The 21,858-nt window shown below is 34.4% G+C and overlaps 2 protein-coding genes across 5 annotated transcripts in view; one reads left to right on the top strand and one right to left on the bottom strand.

Moving 5' to 3' along the window:
• Window positions 1-21,858, top strand: part of LOC129802482 (chondroitin sulfate N-acetylgalactosaminyltransferase 1) — a 61,615-nt gene that overhangs the window by 19,417 nt on the left and 20,340 nt on the right. Inside the window, exon 2 of the mRNA XM_055848355.1 lies at window positions 19,616-19,810. Coding sequence (XP_055704330.1) covers window positions 19,616-19,810 — 195 coding nt within the window. The remainder of the gene's footprint in view (window positions 1-19,615; window positions 19,811-21,858) is intronic.
• On the bottom strand, window positions 713-14,791 carry LOC129802516 (synaptobrevin-1). Of its 4 annotated transcripts, none has more exons than XM_055848421.1 (4): window positions 14,597-14,791; window positions 13,901-13,988; window positions 7,986-8,311; window positions 713-5,067 (listed from the first exon to the last, which is right to left on the bottom strand). In XM_055848421.1, exons 2-4 carry the CDS (start codon window positions 13,945-13,947, stop codon window positions 5,048-5,050), a joined length of 393 nt encoding a protein of 130 aa, XP_055704396.1. In that variant the 5' UTR covers window positions 13,948-13,988; window positions 14,597-14,791; the 3' UTR covers window positions 713-5,047. The 4 variants fall into 4 exon arrangements, with proteins under 4 accessions (XP_055704396.1, XP_055704394.1, XP_055704397.1 ...); XM_055848419.1 differs by having other exon boundaries at window positions 713-1,257; window positions 14,597-14,789; XM_055848422.1 differs by having other exon boundaries at window positions 7,986-8,281; window positions 14,597-14,789.

The raw sequence follows: 21,858 nt of genomic DNA, 5'->3' as shown, positions 1-21,858 counted from the left end.
TTCGTCATTTGGATCTAACGATACTTAGAGAGTCGATCACTGAGTGAGAGAAATCCGAAAAAGTTAAAATGACATTCTGGAAATGTTAATTTTACCCTGCAGTATTGATCCAAAATCGGTGTAAATATTACCATTTTTAGGTGTATTAGGGGTTAAAGTGACCCTTTTTCATGTTAATTTTACACTTAAATTGGTGTAAAATTAACATTAAAAAATGTTGATATATTTTAACGCCTAAAAAGTGTTAAAGTTATGAGGAAAGAAAGTTAATCGCACCCTCCTTTTTTTCTCATGGACCTATGAAATGTTCGTAAATCGTATAAATCACAACCAAGTTCGTAAAAGTTTGACCAGTACTTTTTGCTCATACATCTTTGTTTGGCAAAAATTTACGAAATGTTTATAAAAAGACAAAATTGTTCGTCAAGTGATCATCTTACGAACCATGTTTGTGAAAGAAATACATACTTTTACGAGCAATTTGTAAGTCCCCAGTAGGAATTCACAAACATTTACGAACACTTTCACGAAATATTTTTTTCTATGTATACTTAGTATGGAACTAGTATACTCATATAAAAAACGTAGTAGAAAACATCATACTTCCCAGATTTCTAGAAACAGAAAACAACAAATGTCATTCCTCCGTAAAATGAGTTACCCCTTGGCTATCACACTCATCGTAATGAATTATTTGATCAATAAATTATTATTTGCTTAAGTTTTTTCTCCATATATTTATCAATATTATGTTATATAATTTATTCTTTTCTCTCTTCATGCTCAACTGTTCACTTTACACTTCCGTGAGAGAAAACTCTATACATTAATCCTAAACGAGAAACTGTAATTAGGAATATTATTTTATAATACATTTTCAGAGCCTCCCACTCCCAAAAAAAAAACAATCTTTTCCAAGAAAAAAAAAACATTACAGTAAAACCATCTAACATATTTTTCATATGTCAATGTTAAGAAAAGGCAAAATATAGCTTTATTACTTTGTTCTGAATTTCTTTCTCTCGTAAATTAGTTTCAAATTCTGCTTGACACATTGTTATTTACTGACTTTTTCCGCCATAGTTAAATCCTCGTGTGCTTTATTTTCCATTCACGTTAAATCGTCAACCTCTCATATCCCTTCTCTGCTTTATTTCTTTTTTTTATTTTGTTTTGTTCATTAATTTCCCGCGTTGTTTGGTGCTGAATCAATGGGTGCGTTTGCGTTGGTGTTTGAGGATGATGGCAAAAGTGATACTGTTGAGGGTTAAAAATTCATTAACTTTACATTGTTAGCCTTGTTGTTCACAAACTCTATACACTCTCTTCTCTGTATCTCTCAATTGAATAACAATCACAATATTGTATACATAGTCACTGGAAGGATATTTAATTACCAAATGAGAGGATACAAAACTACCATCTACATTTTCTCGCTAACAAAAAAAAAAACATTTTAAACAAAAGGTATGCATTTTAATCTGTATGGAAAAGGGAGGAAGAGTTGGAAATTACATTGATGTCAGACAGATTATTTTAAATTAAGTAATAAAATAACTTCCAAAAGGAAAATGAGGAACGTAAGCTGTCCACGGTGACTGATGCTCACTCACCGAATTACTAGTTTTAATTGCCATGAGCAACAAGAGCACCATATAACAACCTTTAGCATCCGCCTGGGTATGGTAGGGTTTGGGCGTGTCAAAGGAATAAAGAATTAGGATTGCTGAGTTATGGCCGTCGACTGGGCTGCCATATGTCGAATAGGTCGTACGCTCTACAAAGTCGCCTTCAGATTTGAAGCTTTCCTAAATGGGTTCTATCAAAATCTTGAAATTTTAACTCATCAAATTCGAACGACGCGACGGTTGAATTCAAAATGTATTTTTTAGAGGTTATGTGAAGAAAAGTACGTCCACTGAGTGAGAAAAATCCGAAAAAGTTAAAATAATATTCCCGAAATGCTAATTTTACCCTGCAGTATTGATTCAAAATCGGTGTAAATATTACCCTTTTATGTGTATTAGGGGTTAAAGGTACCCTCTTTCATGTTAATTTTACCCTTAATAAGGTGTAAAATTAACAAATTCCCGAAATGTTAATTTTACCCTGGAGTTTTGATTCAAAATCGGTGTAAATATTACCCTTTTAGGTGTATTAGGGGTTAAAGGTACTCTTTTTCATGTTAATTTTACCCTTAATAAGGTGTAAAATTAACATTAAAAAATGATGATATATTTTTACACCTAGAAAGTGTTAAATTTCTGAGGGAAAAATGTTAATCGCACCCTCTTTTTTTCCTCAGTGTCCCTCAAACTCAATGTGTGAATGAGTACTCTGATTTCTTGTTTTCTGGATTTTACCGTACAAAGTGGAAAGGAAATACGTAACAACGAGTATAACTACCCCTGTAGCCAATCAGCCGCAAAGTTTCACAGTAACAGAAAAATCCGTGGAATTTATCTCCTATTTTTCCGCGTGAACTTCCGGGAAAATAAACACTAATATTCTGCTTGGCATTCTGCGGAGTTATCAACTTTTTTCGCGTGGATTTCCTTGAAAAAAATTCCGAAGTATTTTCTTGCAATTGAGAGCATTCCTTGGAAATTGAAACAAAATTTCCATTGAATATTCCGAGTGTATTTTCTGATATATCTCCGGCCAAGACTCCATGGAAGTAATCCCGAGTACTTGCAAGCTAAACATACTCAAATATACGATATGATAGCAATATTTTCCACTGAAAAGTAGAACAAAGTGAGTGTTTGTCTGATAGATGAATACTCTCCAAGTCCATTTATTTGTGGATGTTTTTTTATTTTTGTGGAAATTCTCTATGAAAATTCCACGCCATTTTTAATCAATTTTAGGAATTATTTTGAAGATAAAATATTAAAAAAAAATCCACAGGAAAAGTCGTGGAATTCCGTAATATTAAAACATGGAAGCTTCCGAAGCCGTTGCATGGAAGACTCCGCGGAGAATTTCGTGGAAATAAAGAGGATTTTTCCGAATTTTTAAAGGGCTGACTGCCGATTATACCGCTAATAATCCATAGGAAAAGACGTGGAAATATTCATCAGAGGAAAGTCCATGGAAACTCGCGGACATTTTTTTATTAAACAGTTCTATACACAGTTCCGCAAACGTCCATATGGAAAACTAAGAGGAAATTTAGCGTGAAATTCTATCTCGGAAGCCTACGCGGGTTTTTAGCAGTTAAAACCAGAGAACTCCACGCGGATTTTTAGCGGTAAAATCCGCGGACATGGTAGAAAAGACAGTTGGAAATCCAGCGGAATCGTCGCGGCCGTTGGGTATAGGGACAATAATGGGCTGAACAAACTAAAAAAAAAAATACGCAAACAAAACTTATATAGACAAGTTCCTCAAATCCCGTCAAAAAATTTCGTCAGATCTCTTTAAGTTTTTTACAGAATATATCTACATCTCTGCCGAAAATCTGCCGAGAAATCTGTAGATATTCCTACGAATTTTATTTGGGCTTGGGACAAAATTCGTCAGAAATTTTTGCAGATTTTCTGACGAATCCTAGTGGACATTCTGACGAATTTCTGTAGATATTTTGTCGATTTTCGGTAGATTTTTTTCTACATTCCAGACTTTCCAGACAGCTGTGTCTGAAAAGATGGAATATTTTTCACTGAAGTTTGCGGAATTCAATAGAATTATTCTTGGTGATTTCACAGTGTTTATATAAAATAAAGAATTCTGCGACGCCGTGTTACAAGGAGAGAATAGTGAAGTGAAAACTTCAAGCAGAGTGTCGACCTAAATTTCGTGTTTTTGTATCATACCATGGGCGATTTTTAAGAAATTAGTATTTTTTCTCGCAACTTTTTAGTTATCTAAAATGTTTAATCGGTAATGCTTGTTAAGCAGAACATACCATTTTCTTTGTAACTTCTACAGTTTCTGGATAAATCAACAATATTTTTGTTGAGACAATGGAGACTATGCATATTTCCAATGCAGAAATTCTGCCGAGAATCTGCAGATTTTCGTTAGAATTTCTGCCGAAAATCTAAAAAATTCTTTTAAAGGACGATTCCATTTTAATTCCAAATGAAATAACAAAATTATTGATTTTGGAATTTAGTAAAACTATTTCCAAAAATATTTGTTTTCAAGTAATTTTTCATTCATAATTTGGCCCTTGAGTTTCTACTTGCATGTGGATTAAATTAACACTAATTTTAAACCCAGACAGGGGTTAAATTTACCTCTGTGATTCATCCTAAGCACTGAGTAATTTGGTCTCCAAATTACTCAGTATTGTTGAGTTTTATTCTGGGAAACGTTATTAAGGTGATTGAAAATGCTGTCCATAATAACCCATAAAATTCATACTATAATTTTTTCCCATAAAGCAAGCATCAATTTCTCTAATTGAGCAATATTTGGAGTTTAATTGTATTACGTTATGATCCAACTGAGACGCGTTTTTTTATATTTTCAGGAAACCCTCTCAATTAAATGCAATTTATTATAAATTTAATACCTCAATACAATATAATTTTAAGTATGCCTGGAAACACATAAATTATTTCATATTTTCTGTTAATGGTTAATTTCGCAGAATTATTGGGGTTGAAAAAAATCCAAGAAACATTTATCATCATCTTAGTCTGCATCTAAAAGTTAACTCTGAATTTCCAACTCTTCCTCACACGAAACGATGGACAGTAAATAAAAGAATAGATCCTAATGCAACAAATCTTTTTTACATTTTAATCTAAAAGGTGAGAGATTTTTTTCTGTGATATTTTCAGCATAAAATTTACAGCTAAGACTTTGTTATACATAGAAGAGACATATAATTCCATTTAACATTCATTCGCGAAATGGCGATTTTTCACTCAGTCTCTCGCCCTTTTTCCTGCCTTCTTTTCACCATTCTTTTTCTATCTACAAACACAGCACACGAAAATTTATGGAAAGATCACGGTAGTTTATTTTAAATGTAAGTTGATAGAGTACTTGTGTTTTTTTTTCATTGCAATGTATATATTGCGATAGTATACATTTAATTAGGGATGAGGAGAACTGAAAAATAACAAAAAAAAAATAAAGGAAAATAAAAAAATGGAGGTGATGTATAAAAGAATGGCAGAAGACAATATATGAAAGCGAAAGATTGTGAAGCGACAGAAGCTCCTATTTCTCAAACATCCTAAGCTAGCGAATAATAACACATCTCCCAGACTTACAGAATTGGGGATGTTGGAAAGATTAAGAACTTCTGAAATACATTTGTTAAGTTTTTTTGTTTCGAGATTTTTTACTACAAAAATTTATAAGTTTGAAAGATTCAAGCTTCCGACAACTCAAACTAAATTAGCTAGGTTAAAGATATTTTAAACAAACAAAACAATCATATTGAAAAAAAAAATGATTTGTTCGAAACTGAGTCGTCCGAAAGTAGCGCATTCTCCTACTTGAACAAAGAAAGCTCCCCGTCAAATAATATCTGCAGATATCTTTAAGATTTCTGTAGAGAAAATCTACACCTCTACAGAATATCTGCAGATAAATTCTGTAGATATTCTTACGAATTTTATTTGGGCTTGGGACAAAATTCGTCAGAATATTTCGGCAGATTTTCTGACGAATCTCTGGACGAATTTCTGTAGATATTCTGTAGATTTTTTCTACATTCCAGACTTTCCAGACAAGATGTGTCAGAAGAGATGGAAAAATTTTTCACTGAAGTTTGCAAAATTCTATAGAGTTATTCTTAGTGATATCACGGTGTTTATATAAAATAAAGAATTCTGCGACGCCGTGTTACAAGTAGAGAAAAGTGAAGTGAAAACTTTAAACAGAGTGTCGACCAAAATTTCGTGTTTTTGTATCATTCGATTGGCGATTTTTAAGAAATTAGTATTTTTGCTCGCAGTTTTTTTACGTATCTAAAATGTGTACTCGGTAATGCTTGTTAAGCAGAGCATACAATTTTCTTTATAACTTCTACAGTTTCTTCATAAATCAACAATATTTTTGTGAAGTAATGGAGGTTATGCAAATTTTCTAGGGAGAAATTCTGCCGAGAATCTGCAGATTTTCTCTGAATGTACTAGAATATACCGTTAAAATTCAAAAAACCTCCGAGTAAAATCGGCAGGTAGAGCAATGATTTGACGGGTCAACATACAATCAATCCGCTTTTTTTTTCAAATTAATACCTGCCTGAAGCTTAAAACAAAATCAAGATTATTAACTTCCGGTTTTCGGTGACTCCTAATAGAAAACATTATCTCTAGACCGTTTTTTCCTTTCTCTTCCCCTTTGTCGCCCCGCATATTCGAAAGCATGTTTTTTTGGTTTCGAAAATGACTCTTATGATTTTTCTTATTTTAGGATGTACTTCGAAGGTACCGCACGTAAATACTTCGTTCATACATACCAATAAACGAGAAAATTTTCGACATCGAATTTTCGAAGATCAAATTTCAACCGCAGTTTACACACATTTAGATTTCAGTGTATCTTCTTTAATATTTTATTTTTATTTGTCCGAAAATTTGTTTCTGGGTTAGAGGTCAAACGGTAAGAGATATCGGTTTTGAATCTTTGGTAAACCCCTCAATTTATTATCTAGAAACGTTTTATCCCAAATTTTCCCTCACACATTTCCTTGTCCACTAAAACCATATTTTCTTGCTTTATTTCTAGTTTATGATTTGAATATTGCCCGGATGAACATTTCGTCCATAGATACCTATGATCGAAATATTTTCGAAAATTATATGTTTAAGCACTATAAAATTATTTCAGAATTTAATATGGATTAAAGAAACGGACAAAAAAATATGAAAAATTATGGACTAAAATATGGTTCAGTCGACAACTGAAGAAGGTATATATCCAGGACAGAAAGTTCTGGGCAAGTTCAGTAATAACCTTCCCGATTTGAGAGCTCTCTCCGGTTGAGGTTTGTCCTTTACTGATTCAAACTTTCTGTCTTCCTGATATTCCCCAAATAATAAAAAAAATCACTTTTGCAGCAAATGTTTACGCTGTTGTTGAAATTTGTTGACGATTGAAGTGTCAAGAATATCGAAATTCGAAATGGCAGAACAATCAGCGGTAGATTTTCTGGTAGATTTCTGGTAGATTCTGGTAGATTTTCGAATAGCTTGGCTTTGGAGTGGCTATGTCTCTTCGAAAGGTTCAGAACGGAGCCATTTTTCCCCTCCAAAACCATGTTTTTTTAATGCTTGAAAACCCGTCGTGGGATTTTCTTTTTAATTTTTGGATATGTTTTAGACTTTTACCATTCTCTTTTATCATTTTCCATAACGATTTTTTCAAAGTCCAGGTTGAAATGTCTCTAGAAAACGTATTTCTTATCCAAATGGTACCATGTTTGAGCTCGTTGGAAAGGTCTTGGAATTCCCGATAAAACTGAATCGGTTCCAATCGGTTCTGAACCGGTTTATAACCGATAACTAATTTTTATTCAAAATTCAATTATATTACTCATAATGAGTATTTTAAGAAGTGTTCTGAGTGATTAATTAATAATTTTTTCGAGAGATGATTTCATATTTTAGAACAGCCTACTAAAAAAACTGTTCAGATAAAAGATTTCTTCTTTTCATTTTTCATTGGAATAGCGCGATTATTCGGGCTCCTGCAAAAAATATCCTAAATTTAAGACTATAAACGTCCGCAAGCGCAGGATTTTTATTGATTCTAAATAGTCAATATACTTCAATGAGTACTGAGCGCAGTGTCCTGAAGATTTAAGATTTTTAAAGTACTAAATTTTGACGAAAATTTTTCACAATGTGTCGAGGCCTTAAAAGGTAAATTCATTTAATTTTCTAAACAGATTGGATAAGAGGAAATTTCGGAAATTTCCAATAGGAATATTATTGAAATTGTCTTATCTTTCCAGTGTCCAATTCTACGAGTTTGAGAGGCGTTACAAAGCTTTTGTATCAGTAAATCGGACTCACCGATAATAATTATAAGAAGAACAACTCCAATAACCCCCATGATGATCATCATCTTAATATTCGCCCACCAATGCTTCCTCTTGAGCTTTCCCGCCTGCTGCTCAAACTGCGATGCCCCATGCTGAAGGGCATCTGCCCTCTGATCCAATTCTGACAGCTTCTGATCACGCTCCAGCACCTTCTCCACATTTACCCGCATAATTCCCACCACTTCATCCACCTGTGCCTGAGTCTGCTGCAGGCGTTTATTGCCCGCATTCGCCTGTCCACCTCCTCCGCCGGGAGCCGCACTGTTGCTACCAGGCGGCGGCGGCAAAATGGGAAAACTAATATTAATTCATGTAGACCTCAGTTTGCATTTTCGAGCGACACGTGAATAATGTTAGGGTTAGCTTATGAGATATTCACAAGAGAAAAACAGACACAGCAAATTATATGATCACCATGGGAATCCAGTGATTGCGGGGGTGTCTCATCCACAACCATACAGTCTCTCTTTCTCTCTGACCCAGTTGTTTGGGATAGAGATTAGTTTTTTTTGGCCGTTCTGTTGGTAAACATTTGGTTTACAAATATCTCACACTTTGCTGACCAAAAGCTATATACACTTATTTGTAGCTGTACAACATTTCCCGTGTGATAAGATTATCTTTCATTGATTTAATAGACGGTATTAAAAGGACTAAGAAGAATTCCATACATAAATGTAGCATTGAATTAATGAAATCGAAAACCATTTTGTACAAATAATTATCCTGCTATATTTACAAATGTTTTTATTAAAATATTTAAAAGTTTGCTAAAACACATTTATGAATAACAATATATACATAAGATGAATTTGAGATTAATTGGATACATTCTTGGAATCAATAATGCTTCATAACTTCTTGAACTTTTATTCCAATCCTGTCTTTTTACTTTGCAAAAGCTTTGGTAAAGTTATTTGATGGATATTAAGCAGCACTGTAAAAGTTATAAAAGCTCATTTATAGTTAAAAGGTAATCGTATGCAAGCGGCAGGTAAAATCCAGGCTTCAAAGACTGACTTGAATATTCTCTTAATATTCATATTCTCTTTCTAAACAAAAACAGGGATGAAAAATGTATAAAACTTTATGATGGAATGATTAAACTCATGATGTGTAAGATTATATCCTGAAAGTTGGCTTCTCACTATTTATTTAGTTATAACTCAAGTTGCTCTGATAAATTAACTCAGAGTTTGCATTGAGTAGCATTAATGAGTTGTAAAATTATGCAAAATTTTGTTTTGCCTTTCATTATAGCTTAATAATATTTATTAGTTTATAATTCCAAACATTCCAAACATGCCTAAACTTTCCTTTTTTTAAATATGTTTTCAAAATTAATTCCTATAAGAGTGAGCGAGATAACTAGGTCTTTTCATTCACTCTCACTGAAATGTCAAAAACATGTTTACAAAACAAAAGTCATTATGCGTTGGGCATAACTCTTAAGTTTAAACATAGAATTTATTAAGTTATTACTTAAAGACCTCGCTATTTTGATCTCTTGAAACTCCAGATCAATAACTTAGAAATAGTAGAGATGCCCCTTTGAATTGCAGCTCCTTTAAAATTGGCATTTTACTTCTATTTTTAAACGTAACTGAACTTTAGGGCAGATTCACATTGACAATAAAATGCTCGCCGTAACCTTACCGTATTTCGTTAATTTACGCATTTCCATTGCAATTCTTACGCGAATTTTCCGTTACCGTATTACCTTATCTCTTACTCGGTGGCACTAGGTGAAAATAATATAAGAGAATTGAAGAAATAAAACGAAAATACGATAAACGGTGAGCAAAAAAATTTTAGTGGCACCGAGTATGAGATAAGGTAATACGATAATCGAGAATTTGGGTAAGAATTGCAATGAAAATGCGTGAATTAATGAAATACGGTGAGCACTTTACTGTCAATGTGATTCTGCCCTTAACTTAATGTAATTTAGCTTCAGAATTGGTTTGTGGAGATAAATTATATCGTAAGGTTTAGTTCCATTCAAAAATAGCAAAAAAGAACCTATTTTAAATGTACCTCACTCCCCTTTACCTTCGTGATTTAGACGATTTCTGAAACATGACGTCATGCGTTTTTTGCGTCCGCAAAGCTAAAGACCAAACGGTTAGAGATATAAGGATATGGGATTTAGGTAGGACCGTTCCTCCTCCTGTAAAGTAACTTTCTCATCATAGTCATGATCTTTATTTCCCTTCCATTCGCCAGAAAAAAAACATGTGTTTTGATCGTTAATCTACAAGTGATTTTGAATTAGAAGAGAGAGGGAGGACATAAGAAATTTGGATGGAATAGAATTTCATGAAAAAGCGTTACTGCATCGAGAATACCTAGAAGTCGTTTCTCCGATCACATACAAAGGTCCAATTAATAGGAAGTCCCGTATTGATAGAATCCAATGGAATCATTAGCATTGGGGTAGACTGGGGCAAAATTTGTCAAAACGAAAATTTCAATATTCATTATTTTCTGAAATAAAAGAGACTGAGGCTTGAAATTTTTATTATAGATAGCCTTCATGAACCTTCTTAAACTTACAAAGTTTCAAGGGATTCGAGGAAGAATTATGTAAAATAAAAAATAATGAAATTTTGAGCCCTATTTCTGGAAGATTTGGCTTACAGAAAATATCAATACTGATTAGCTCAATTTAGGCACATTTCTCGTTAAGATAGAGAAAAATTATCTTCGAGAAAGTTGTAGAGGAATAAATTTCCTATAAAATATGTCTATTTGATATTTTTAACGTTTGCGAGAGTAAAACGTCACAAATTATCCGAAGACTGACAAAATTTGCCCCAGAAATGTTGAGAATCTCCACAAAATCGACTTTTAGAAAATGATTCGAAAATCACATTTCTTTCGAGATAGAGGAAAATAGTTTTTTTGCAATGTTGTAGAGCAATAAATTTCCTATAAGAATTGCAGGTCTGAAAAAATTACTTTTCCTGATTTTTTAGAACAAAACATAGTTTTAGAAGGTCGTAGGAAAAATTTCATTTTTGGGTCACCGGTGACCCAATCGTCCTTAAAGGGTTAAGTTTTCTCAGAGCTCGTGAACGAATTAAATATGCATTATGACAAGTTTTGCTCCAGTCTCCCCTACTACTATCTAATACTATACGTGGCTAATTCTGCCCCGGTTTCCCCTACCCAATGTTGACCGATTTCACAGGAAAGTGACACCGTTTCTAACATTTCCCGGCTCTCGAGCACCAGCGAAGAGCGAGATTTGTTTCCGGATATGTAGAGTAAAGCAGCTCTGTTATCAGAGTATACGTTTATTTTTCTGCCAGAAACCCCAGATTCATATACTCAGCGTCTGAACCCTAATTAGGATTGCTGTGACCTCGGCCTGGAATACAGTCGTATACCGGCCGAGTGGCACTGCCCCACCAATTTCGAGTTCCGAACAGTGGTACCCGGGTCCAGAGGAGCCCTCAACTCGTAAGTCGTCTGTGAAGGGTGCCACCGTATCGAGTTCATTGATGTCCCCTTCCCGGTCTGTCCACTCATCTCTCGTGTTTATTACAGTTTTTAGATTCTTTTGAGGAAGTATATCCACAAGGTATTTGAACATCTTACTTTCATCCTAATTAATCGAAGGTCCGTTTAATCGAAAAATCGATTTTCAAATCGGTTCATAACCGTTAACCAATTTTTATCCAAAATTTAGAAGAAGGGCTCCTAAGGTATTTTGGGCGATGTTTTGAGGTATTTGGGTGACGTTTATAAATCGGTTCATAATCGATTTTGACCGGTTCACGACTGGTAACTAATTTTATTCCTAGAATCAACTTTATGACTATTAGAACTATTTCGGAGGATCTTTTGAGTGATGTATGAATCATAGTTTAAATCGGTTGAGAATCGGTAAACAGTAAATACTGCCAAAGAATTTTTGAGGTGTAGCATTTAAGTCATAAGTTCGAGCACTTCGCAAAGCTTGGACGCTTTGACACTCCTTTTAAAAGCTTAAAAATCACAAATTTGGGCATTCGGCTAAGCTGTGTCGCTTTATTTCTCTTTTACCTTTAACTCTTGGAATCAACACTATTTAGAGACAATTAAACTTCAGAGTTATAACGGTCGTTTTTAATTTAAAATATACATATTCTGATAATTCGGAAATTGCGGCGAAACTCAGAATAATGGCCACTTTGACTGTGTTTGTTCAATCCCACCTTTTACCCATCCTACTATTTCCTAATCGGGGCAGTCTGGATTTGTCCTCCAACAAGTGTGGAGTGTGTGAGAGGAGAGTGGAGGTAATTGGTTCTTCTCCATGTGGTGGAGACTCCTGGAAGAAAAGGGCAATTCTGCCCAAGAACAACCTCTTCCACTCAGGACCAGACGGAAGCCAAATCTACCTTTGAGGTTATGGTTACTTGGGACACCTGATCAGCGCATTGGACGACTGCAGTACTCCCGGAAGGGAATTTACTCTATGGGCCCCATCGGTCACGCTTCGTCGCCTTCGTGGGAGGTTTCCAGCCCCTTTGGGGAATCGTCGAGGGATTCATCGGGGGAATTGGCAGTGGATCTTGGTGGACACCAACTCAGAGCGTTCTTTCCGGATGGAGTAAGAAGAGAAATTAATCTCCAATACCCGGACACGAGAAGAGTTCATCACGGATCGAGCATGTGAGGAGTCCCTGAGGACTTTTACGTATCAACACCAGACTCTTATTGTATGTACGCTATCAACCCTTTTTCCTTCCTTTGAGAGTTTTTTGTAATTAAAATTCGGATTTTTCCTAATTCTCTCGATTAAATATTCACTTCTTTTCTACCGATAAATTCATTTATTCAAAGTAAAGTTATATAAATTCCTTCAATCGGTTAAAATAAATTCTTTTCTTTCAACCTACCTAAAATTATTGTTTCAGAGTTCCACGTCATATCTTCAATTTTTTTGCCCCCACAAGTTTTTACGGTTCCCATTATTAATTGTTCAGGAATTATTTGAGTAGTCTTCCTTGAATTTGCAATCTGTCGAGGGAAATTACTTAATTTTCTTCAAAGGTCTTATATTACCCCTTTTGCCTAAAAAGGTTAAACGAATATTTCGTACGGATATCAAATAATAAAAAGATCTCGACAAAACTATGAATCACACCTAACTTTTTGTCATTAAATTACTTCAAAAAGGAAAAAAAAATGTATTAACAAATCTCTGCCTAGAAATCTTTTGAGACTTTTGTGATAACATTTTGATAAGAAATAATAATTTTGATTGCAAAATGTCCATCGAAAAGTTCAAACTTTCAATGAAACCGTTTGGCTAGCTTCGCATAAAACATCTAAATCCGAGAATTGAACGCTGTTTTATGCTATCCATTAAATGGATTTAATCAATCATGGATTAATCATCTAACTAATGAGTAGTCAGAAAAGAATTTACACATTTTTGTTTCTTTTTGTATCGTGCTAGAATCGATAATCCATTATCACTAGTGTATCAAATACGAAAAAAATTCTAGAGCTTCATTTATTGACTTGAAATTTCTCTTCTCCAAAATTCTACAAATTCTTCAAAGAGTGAATAAGAGTATTGCAAGATTGTGGTAATTGAAGTTAATGAAGAGTCCAATGAATGGAAAATTTCTTTGACTACCAGATGTTGGAAGTCATTTTGCTCTATCTGGAGCACAATTTCCGAGATGTTCTTGGTGAATTTTGGAGCTTTTGAGACATTTTAAAAAGAGAGTAACGTGACTGTGGTTGATTCTAAATGTTACCGCATTTCTGTGAATGAGATGCCCCCCTTTCGTGACTCTTGCCCATGTTAGTAATTTTCACACTGAATGGGAATTATGAAAGTGTGCATTTGGATCAAATTCATTTAAACTACTTTAACTCTATTACTTGTTAGTGCCGGAAGATCCTGAAGCTGCTCCATCTTGGCTGGCCATTTTATTGTCTTACAATCTCTCCAGTTCCTGAATTTGTGTCCCTGTCCAGGAGCGAGACATGAAACAAAGATCAATAAATCATTCAGTACACATTTTTGTGTTTGTGGGGCGGAAAAATTGATACGAGAAGGTGTCCTAGTGTGCGAATATTGAAATTTGTTTTACTGATAATGTGGACTTTATCAGGTATCAACAGAAACACCTGATAATACAAGAAATTTTGACTGGGAGAAAGGTGGAATCATCGCTTTTCATGCATGAGAGATTTTCCATTAGGTGCAATAAATATTCCGTAGCCTTCCGGACATTATGGGAATATTTGTCTGGAATTCCCTGACCCATCAACAGTTGTCCCCCGAACCCCTGTGATCTACCCTTAAACCAAAAACGGAACACCTGCCGGAAGACATTGCCCCCCAATTATCTCTCTGAATTATTCACCGAGTCCCATTTCTCTGCATGCAAGGCCTCCATAAACAGTCAAATGATGGAATGACGTAGAAATGGGGCCACTCTGGTGAGATTCCCACGAGAAAAAGGCTCAATTTGTGCGAGCGGAAGACGTGGAGACCCGGCGCCCCCATCAAATGTATGACTAACTTGTTGCTGAACAAACATGGGGAAAAACAATCAATCCCATTGTACTCACGATTTAATTGCTTTGTCGCGCACTTTCTCGTTCAATAACAACACCAAGCGGTATGCCCTTCAGTGATTGTACTCAATTGATAGTGAATATACTATAAATTGCACTAAATAAGATAAAAAAAAGAGCTATCTTGAAGATTTTTCACTGCACTGACAAATCACAAACAATGGCCGATTCCAATTCGACGATCGACGTTAGCCGATCGGCGGCGATGGCGCAGCCGATCGCCAGCGTGTCAAAAAATCGATGAGACAATAGCTCCGCGGCGGCAACAACGGCGGCCGCAAGAAATGTATGTCCATTTGAATTCTCAACGATTTTTTGCTTCAGAAACAGTAATGAAGTATAATAAAAATCACTATTTTATTAATTTTAGAGAAATGCTGAAGACAAATCTCATCAAAATTTATGAAAAGCAGTCAAGAAAATTATATTGTGGGCTCCTATGTTTTTTTTTCAAGAAATTTTGTTGTAAAAGCAGAGATTGATAATTTTACACTCACTGTGTTTCTATTATGTTTCAAGGAAATTTCATGTTTCACCTAACAACACTTCCTATTTGAAACTTACAAGCTTTATTATTCATTAAAAAAGTTAAATTAGTTGAAAATAATGAGTATTTAAGTAAATAATTTATATATTCCTCTAAAAATCACTTGAAACCTTGAATTTATTTGAGTATGGTGATGCTGAATCTGAATGATCGCATGCGTGAACTCAAAAACAGAGCAGTATCGCTCATTATCGTTCCTTGGAAATTACAAGGGGCTAACTCACTTTTTGCTATTTTAAGATTTTAATGCGCTCAGAAAAAAAATTTAATAAATAAAGCTTGCACATTTTACTTGAAGTAAAGGGACACAAAATAGATTTATCGATCATTATTTTTGAAAAACAGGAATAAGAACAGGAATAACAACAGGAAACAGAAATAATTTTTTTGTACGATAGCTTTTTCTTATCTAAAGTGTAAATTCTTTATCGCTGATTCAATAAAATATATTAGAGTCCTCGTGAAATTTACTATTTTTTAAAAATAGGGAAATGAAAATATGAGATTCATGTGACAGCTTCATTTGTTCTCTATTTTCTTTGGTGGAAAAATCCATATTCAATCCACGTTAATTTCCTGGGGAAATATTTCACGCAAAAAATCCACTATAAATCCCTGGGAATTTCCTTGGAAATATACTATGGAGAATTTTCGTGTAATTTCCGTGTCCAAGGAAAAATACTGGAAAATTCCGAGGAATTTTTCCTTGTGATTCCTTATTCCGCTTTCTTTTGCTATGGGGCTATCTCCAGACCTTTTCTTTCATTTCCCTCAGCCTCCTCCCCTAATCCCCTTCAAAGCCATGTTTTTGTAATTAATACCGAAAACTTCTTCTACGATTTCTTTTGTTTTCGAATAAATTTCGAAAACAATCCAAGCAAGCCCCTGGCAAGTTTACCTTTTTTTTATATGGAACTATTTGAAGTCAACTCATAAATTGATCTCGGACTCAGCTCACAGTGCTATGAGGGAAAATGTATTTAAAGAAATATTTTGTAGATTTATCACTCCATACAGTACCCGATCTTATAATACAAAAGAACTTCTCACTTTTAAGATATTTCGTATAAGAAGATGTAAACATGTCTGCTACTCATGGTTCACTTTGGGTGCTCATCAGTGCGATCCTGGAGACTGATTGCGCGATCCTGGACACTGATTGCGCGATCCAGGAGACAGATTTCGCTAAATCGTCACGAACGGTCGGGAACGCTAACGGTCACGAGTGCAAAAATGTTCCCATATGAATTTTAGTCGAAGTATAAAAGGGTGGCTTGGGTGGCTTCAACTCCACAGACCACTTTCCAAGGGCGAACATTTCGTTCATATGTTTCCATGACCTAAAAATATTGCATTTTTGAAAGTTTAAGTCACTCTGGAGGGTCTACTTTTCCACCGATTTAGTTATTTTTGGAAATATATTGAAATTTGCAAATCGGTTGAGTCACTCGGAAATGAATCGGTAAAGTATCCGTAAATGATACATTATACTCAACTAGAAGCCGAACGGCAAACTATACGAACTTATGATCTATGGGGGACCACAAGTCGACCAAAATACCATTGTGACCCTAATTTTTGTCCTAATCCTTCCAACTTTTCAAACCATGTTTTATTTGTTTATTTCTAAAACCGCCCCTACGATTTCTTTTATTTTTGAATATCTTTTGGGAATTGTTCAAGCAAACATTTCGTTAATAGCTATTTATTTAGAAAAAACGCCATCATATATTTTTAGAAATCAAGTTTAGCCACTTTGAAAGGCTTAATCTTTTGATTACATTTTAATTCTCTGGAAAGGTCTTGAAATTTCTAATTCAGCTGCATCGGTTTTCATCGGTAATAAATCGATTATGTTAATCGTATCGAGACATTTGTGATAAGTAATCATTTTTACAATGTTATATCCAGTATTGGAAAATGTTGTCTATTGTAGAACTCCCAGGAGTACCTTCCTGTAGTGTGTGAGTGCTTTTTCCATGCTTCAGAACTTGCCTATTGCCTGCTGCATTGAATCGGTAAAGTACTCGTAAATGATTTATTTTTCTTTAATATTTTTTTTCTTTTGTCCGTAAATTTGTTACCCAACTAGAGGCCAAACGGTAAGAGATACAAAGTTCCGGTGTTCAAGGGATGCCTATAGTCATCCCAAACACCGTTATTATGAAACCTGAATTTTACCTATCCCCCCCCCCATCCTCTGACAATATTTTTTTTTAATTATTTCTAAAATCGATCTTAGGATTTCTTTTATTTCTGGATATTCTGTGAAGGTAGTTAAGGTGTATATTTTGTCCATACATGCCTGTGAAGTTTAACCAGGGGCCCATCAAGCCTATTAAAAAGTGAAGCTATTTTTCACTTTACCTTGTAAAAATTTTGCAGATATTGCACCGCGACTTAAACAAATTTGCTCCTAGTTCTTGTAATATTTCGGCGAACATTATGAAATATGTATTTTTAGATAGCTCTTAATGTACGATTTCGAAATATATCAGACTGATAAGTCAATTCTCTTTAGGAAAAAAACTTGCCAATAGACTTCAGTGCCTCTATGCAAAAATGTATGGAAAACTGAAATGTCGAGAGGCCCCTGGTTTAACCGATATTTTTAAACCGATAGAATTAAATTTGGAATTTTTTGAAAAGGTCTTGAAATCGGTAATGAATCAGTAAAGATCCGAAAATCCCGAAAATACATTATATTATTTTTCGAATTTACTTCTTTACCAATTTTCGATTTTGGAATGCTTTTATGCATTATGATTCAAATTAACCGATAGTAAACCAGTTCGCACCAAAAAACCATGCGAAAGACAATTCATGGAGAGCTTTATCTTATGACTTCGAGCATTATGAAAGCTAGAGTGCTTCGTCATCTCTTTTTCTTTTTCATTCATTTTTATTTATTTTCTTTATTAATAGGGAGAGCAGAAGATATGGGACATTTTAAAACACGTATTACTTTTTAAAATATTATTTAAGGGTGATTGATTTTATTTAATATTTATTCTATGTGAGTTTCTTGCTGTGTATAAAAGTTATTAATGGGATGCTTCGTAATAAGCTGCAACGGTTACAAGTTACAACTCATCTGGTAGTCATTAGCACGAATTCCGATTTTTAAAAATTTTAAGTTTGTCTAACAAGAATCTCTGCTATCTGAAGCTTAGGTTTATCATTATTCCTTTTTCAAGACCCAGTAGAATATTTTTCAATTTTTGTTTTTATTTAACGCACTGTTTGAAGGACTTCTTTTCAATTAACATTTGTAAATCTACGGTCAAAATCTTAGTTGCCATACAAGAAAGAATGTTTTTTGACGCAAAATTCTTTTCGTGGTTTATTCTGAAATTTCTCACAAACAGTTTTGGAAGTCAAAGTGAAATTGACTTAGTGAATAAAGTACATAGATTGGATCAAATTTTAACTATTTTCTCAATGGTTTGCCCAATTTTTGAGAAAATATGCAAAATTATTTTCAATTTTGTCATACTTGTGCATTGTGCGGTGCAAAATGCTTCTTCTGTGGGATTGCTTAGTGGATTCTTCTTCATTTGGACACTTCCAATTGAAATCCTGGTCGATTGTCTTACTATTCCACTCAAATTACTAATCCTGGCAATTTATTTAACATTCCCCGTCTTTTGGACTCTGCATAAAATTGTTCCAATGCTAATGATTTTACTGCACTACTTTAAATTATTGCTACTTAATGTGCAACTGTACCTCATCGGCTTTTTCGCATTCATTTGCCTGATACTAAAATTGTGGAATGCATTGAACTTTACAATCGAGATGAGTGAGATTTGAATAAATACATCTCGTGAGGAAGACAATAACGCAAAAAGGTGAAAATATTTGTTTTATAAATATTTAAGTAAAAGCTTTGATAATTTTATTGTTGGTGATTATTCAAAGAACTCGGGATGCATGCAAATTCTAACAGGGACTAAAATTTGTGAATTTACTAAATTGATGACGAACACCGTCGAGCAAGCTGTTTAGTTTACATTCTAAAATTCAATAGAAAAATTCTTATCCTTATCCTTAAATAGAAAAAGAATTCTTATCTGTATTCGCAATATCTTTCTCAATATTGTCATCTTGTTTTCATATCACATCTTATTTAAAAAAGATAATGAGGATAAAACTTTTAGAGTTCTACTTAAAATTCTATTTGCTTATAGGAAGATAGAATAATAAACTACCGCATTTCAAACTATCCTACTGTGATTATTCCTTAACGTTATCCTGAAAGTACGAAGGCATTATTATTATTATTCCACAACTTCTGTTGTTATGAATATTTTGCGATACTGATTTCAATCCCAAATTCGTCCCAACTGACAAAAGTTACTTGGAAACTTGATCTGAAGAAGGGACATGCTATCTCTTGAGACTGAGGAATAGTAAAATCTCTGGGGATGGAGTGTGTTATTTATTGGAGTCCATTTTCATTGCAGATGTACAAGCTGGTGTAGAAAAACTTGTGTGGGTGACAAAGTGTTTGAGGAATATGGTTCGAATGGTGGGCTCCAAGTTACTGGCGAGACTACTGCTTCTAATTTCATCTGTGACACTCATCTCTCTGTTGGCTCTCACACGATGCGGCATCGGAGGACTTGTGGCAGACAATGTGCTGACTACGGATGAATCCGGTGAGTCCTGTGGTAGAAGTTCTTGAGAAAGTCAAATGCTGGAGAAATCCCAATTAGAATTGAAGAAAAAAGAGATATATTGTACATTCAAAATTCCCATTTTTCTCAATTTCTCATGTTCAGTATATTATAGCTCATGTTTCCTCATAGAGTAGAAGCTTTTCTCGCATTTATTCTATTTCACCTCTTGTCGCCCTAAAAATTTGTCACAGTGAAATTTCACACGAGACAAGGTGGAAAATGTACGCGTATAAATTGATGAAGCTATCTTTCTTGTTGAGGTGCATCCAGAGAAATGTTACACCATCAATTTTATAACAGTTCTTGCGGTGTATATAAAGTATAAGGGAAAACCGGGCAGTTCACAAAGGGACAATCTTCATATTTTACCTTCTTCTGAAACTTTAAAAGAGTAAGGTCCTTGACACACTTATGACTCAAGCCCAGAGACGGCTTAGTGGAAAATGATGGAAAAGTAGTATAACCATTGTTTCGAATTTACGCTAAGGTCTCTCGGATAATCCTCATGTCTGTTAAGGCCATAAGCTACAATCTTCATGCTTTGTAAAGCAGTATAAGCCATGAGTACATGAGGGGGAGTTTTAGATTTAACACAATTAAAAGGAATACTTAAAACATTAAGAAGGATCGGACCGGGGTGTCTTCTAGACGAAATCTGGTACTAAAAGAGGCATCTACTGTGTGCTGAAGAGAGCACCTTAATAGGGGAAACTGGGGCACCACACGGGATAGAAAAAACAGTATTAGGTGCCGGTGGCAGCCAAAATCCCGAAAGCCAAAATTCCGAAAGCCAAAATCCCGAATGTTCGAAATCCTGATAGGGATGAAATTAAGGTAAGGTACTCTAGTCGGCCGTTTAACAAGTCGGCCACTATGTGTTCTTCAAGTCGGCCGGTGGAATTATTTATTCATATTATATAATTTTGCAATAATATTCCAGGAGTTTTATAACATCATAAGGTCAATAATTGTATAAATAACACAAATGACCGAGAATACAAATGAAATTAGACACAAAACATTAAAAAAATTATTAAAAGTCAGAGGATTCAAATTTACCTTAAGCAATATTGGTCATTTTTCAGCATATTTTGATGTTCTTTATAATATTCACGACATTTTTTCACAAAGAGTTATTCGATTTATTACCTGTACAGATTACTTTAGCAGTCAAATTTTGAGTCAAACCGCAAGTTGAGAACTTTAACTAACACACTGTGCAATAAATTTATTTTCATTATTGATAAAAATTTTAATTTTCTGTCTTAAATGTGAAGGTGTGAAATTTTAAAGCCATGTTCCTCAATTCGGCCGGCTAAATAAAAGAATAAAAAGAATTTTTCCCTTACAATTTTTTGTTTTCTTAAAATTACTATTCTTTAAAGGTTTTCTTTCTTTCTTTCTCAATATCCTTTTCTAGTCCGTAAAAACGTTACGGGCTTTTAAAATTTGAAAAATGGGTGGCCGACTAGAAGAACCCCAGGTGGCCGAGTAGAGACACGCTTATATTGAAGTGGCCGAATTGAGGAACACTGTACATTTTTAAAACATTTTAATTTTTTAATAATCTAAAATTATTTTATCTCCAAATAAAGTGTACAATAAGATGGACAAAGATCTATACTACAACTTAGGGTGAAAATTTGATCAAAACAGGCAAATTAAATGTCCTTTTACATAAGTTTTTCATAAAACCCATCCTTAAGTGGCCGACATACAGCCCCTTACCTTATATGGAGGAAAATCTTTAGAATAATTTTCCAAGACACAGAAGATTTCCCTTTGCCTCCAGCAAATGCGGGTGCAATCGTGGGAGTAGCTATGACACTTTTAAGTATTCGGGATTTTGGCTTTCGGGATTTTGACCCATTCGGGATTTTGGCTTTCAGGATTTTGATCGGGATCCTTAGGTGCTACGATCAAGGGCCCATCAAGCCTAATAAAAAGTGAAGATATTTTTCACTTTTCCTTGTAAAAATTTTCCAGACATTGCACCGCGACTTAAACAAATTTGCTCGTAGTTCTTG

The sequence above is a fragment of the Phlebotomus papatasi genome, chromosome 2, assembly GCF_024763615.1.
Source record: "Phlebotomus papatasi isolate M1 chromosome 2, Ppap_2.1, whole genome shotgun sequence".
NCBI classification, from domain to species: domain Eukaryota; kingdom Metazoa; phylum Arthropoda; class Insecta; order Diptera; family Psychodidae; genus Phlebotomus; species Phlebotomus papatasi.
The sequence above is the reverse complement of the archived record's forward strand: the minus strand, read 5'-3'. Positions and strand labels throughout refer to the sequence as shown.

What these genes read in the sequence shown, in the direction of transcription:
- LOC129802516 (XM_055848419.1), bottom strand. Translation starts at nt 13,947, where the DNA reads ATGGCCAGCCAAGATGGAGCAGCTTCAGGATCTTCCGGCACTAACAA. An exon ending in GGATCTTCCGGCACTAACAA is followed by an intron (nt 8,312 to 13,900) that starts GTAATAGAGTTA and finishes AATTAATATTAG; the next exon opens with TTTTCCCATTTTGCCGCCGC. An exon ending in TCTTCTTATAATTATTATCG is followed by an intron (nt 1,258 to 7,985) that starts GTGAGTCCGATT and finishes AACCCTCAACAG; the next exon opens with TATCACTTTTGCCATCATCC.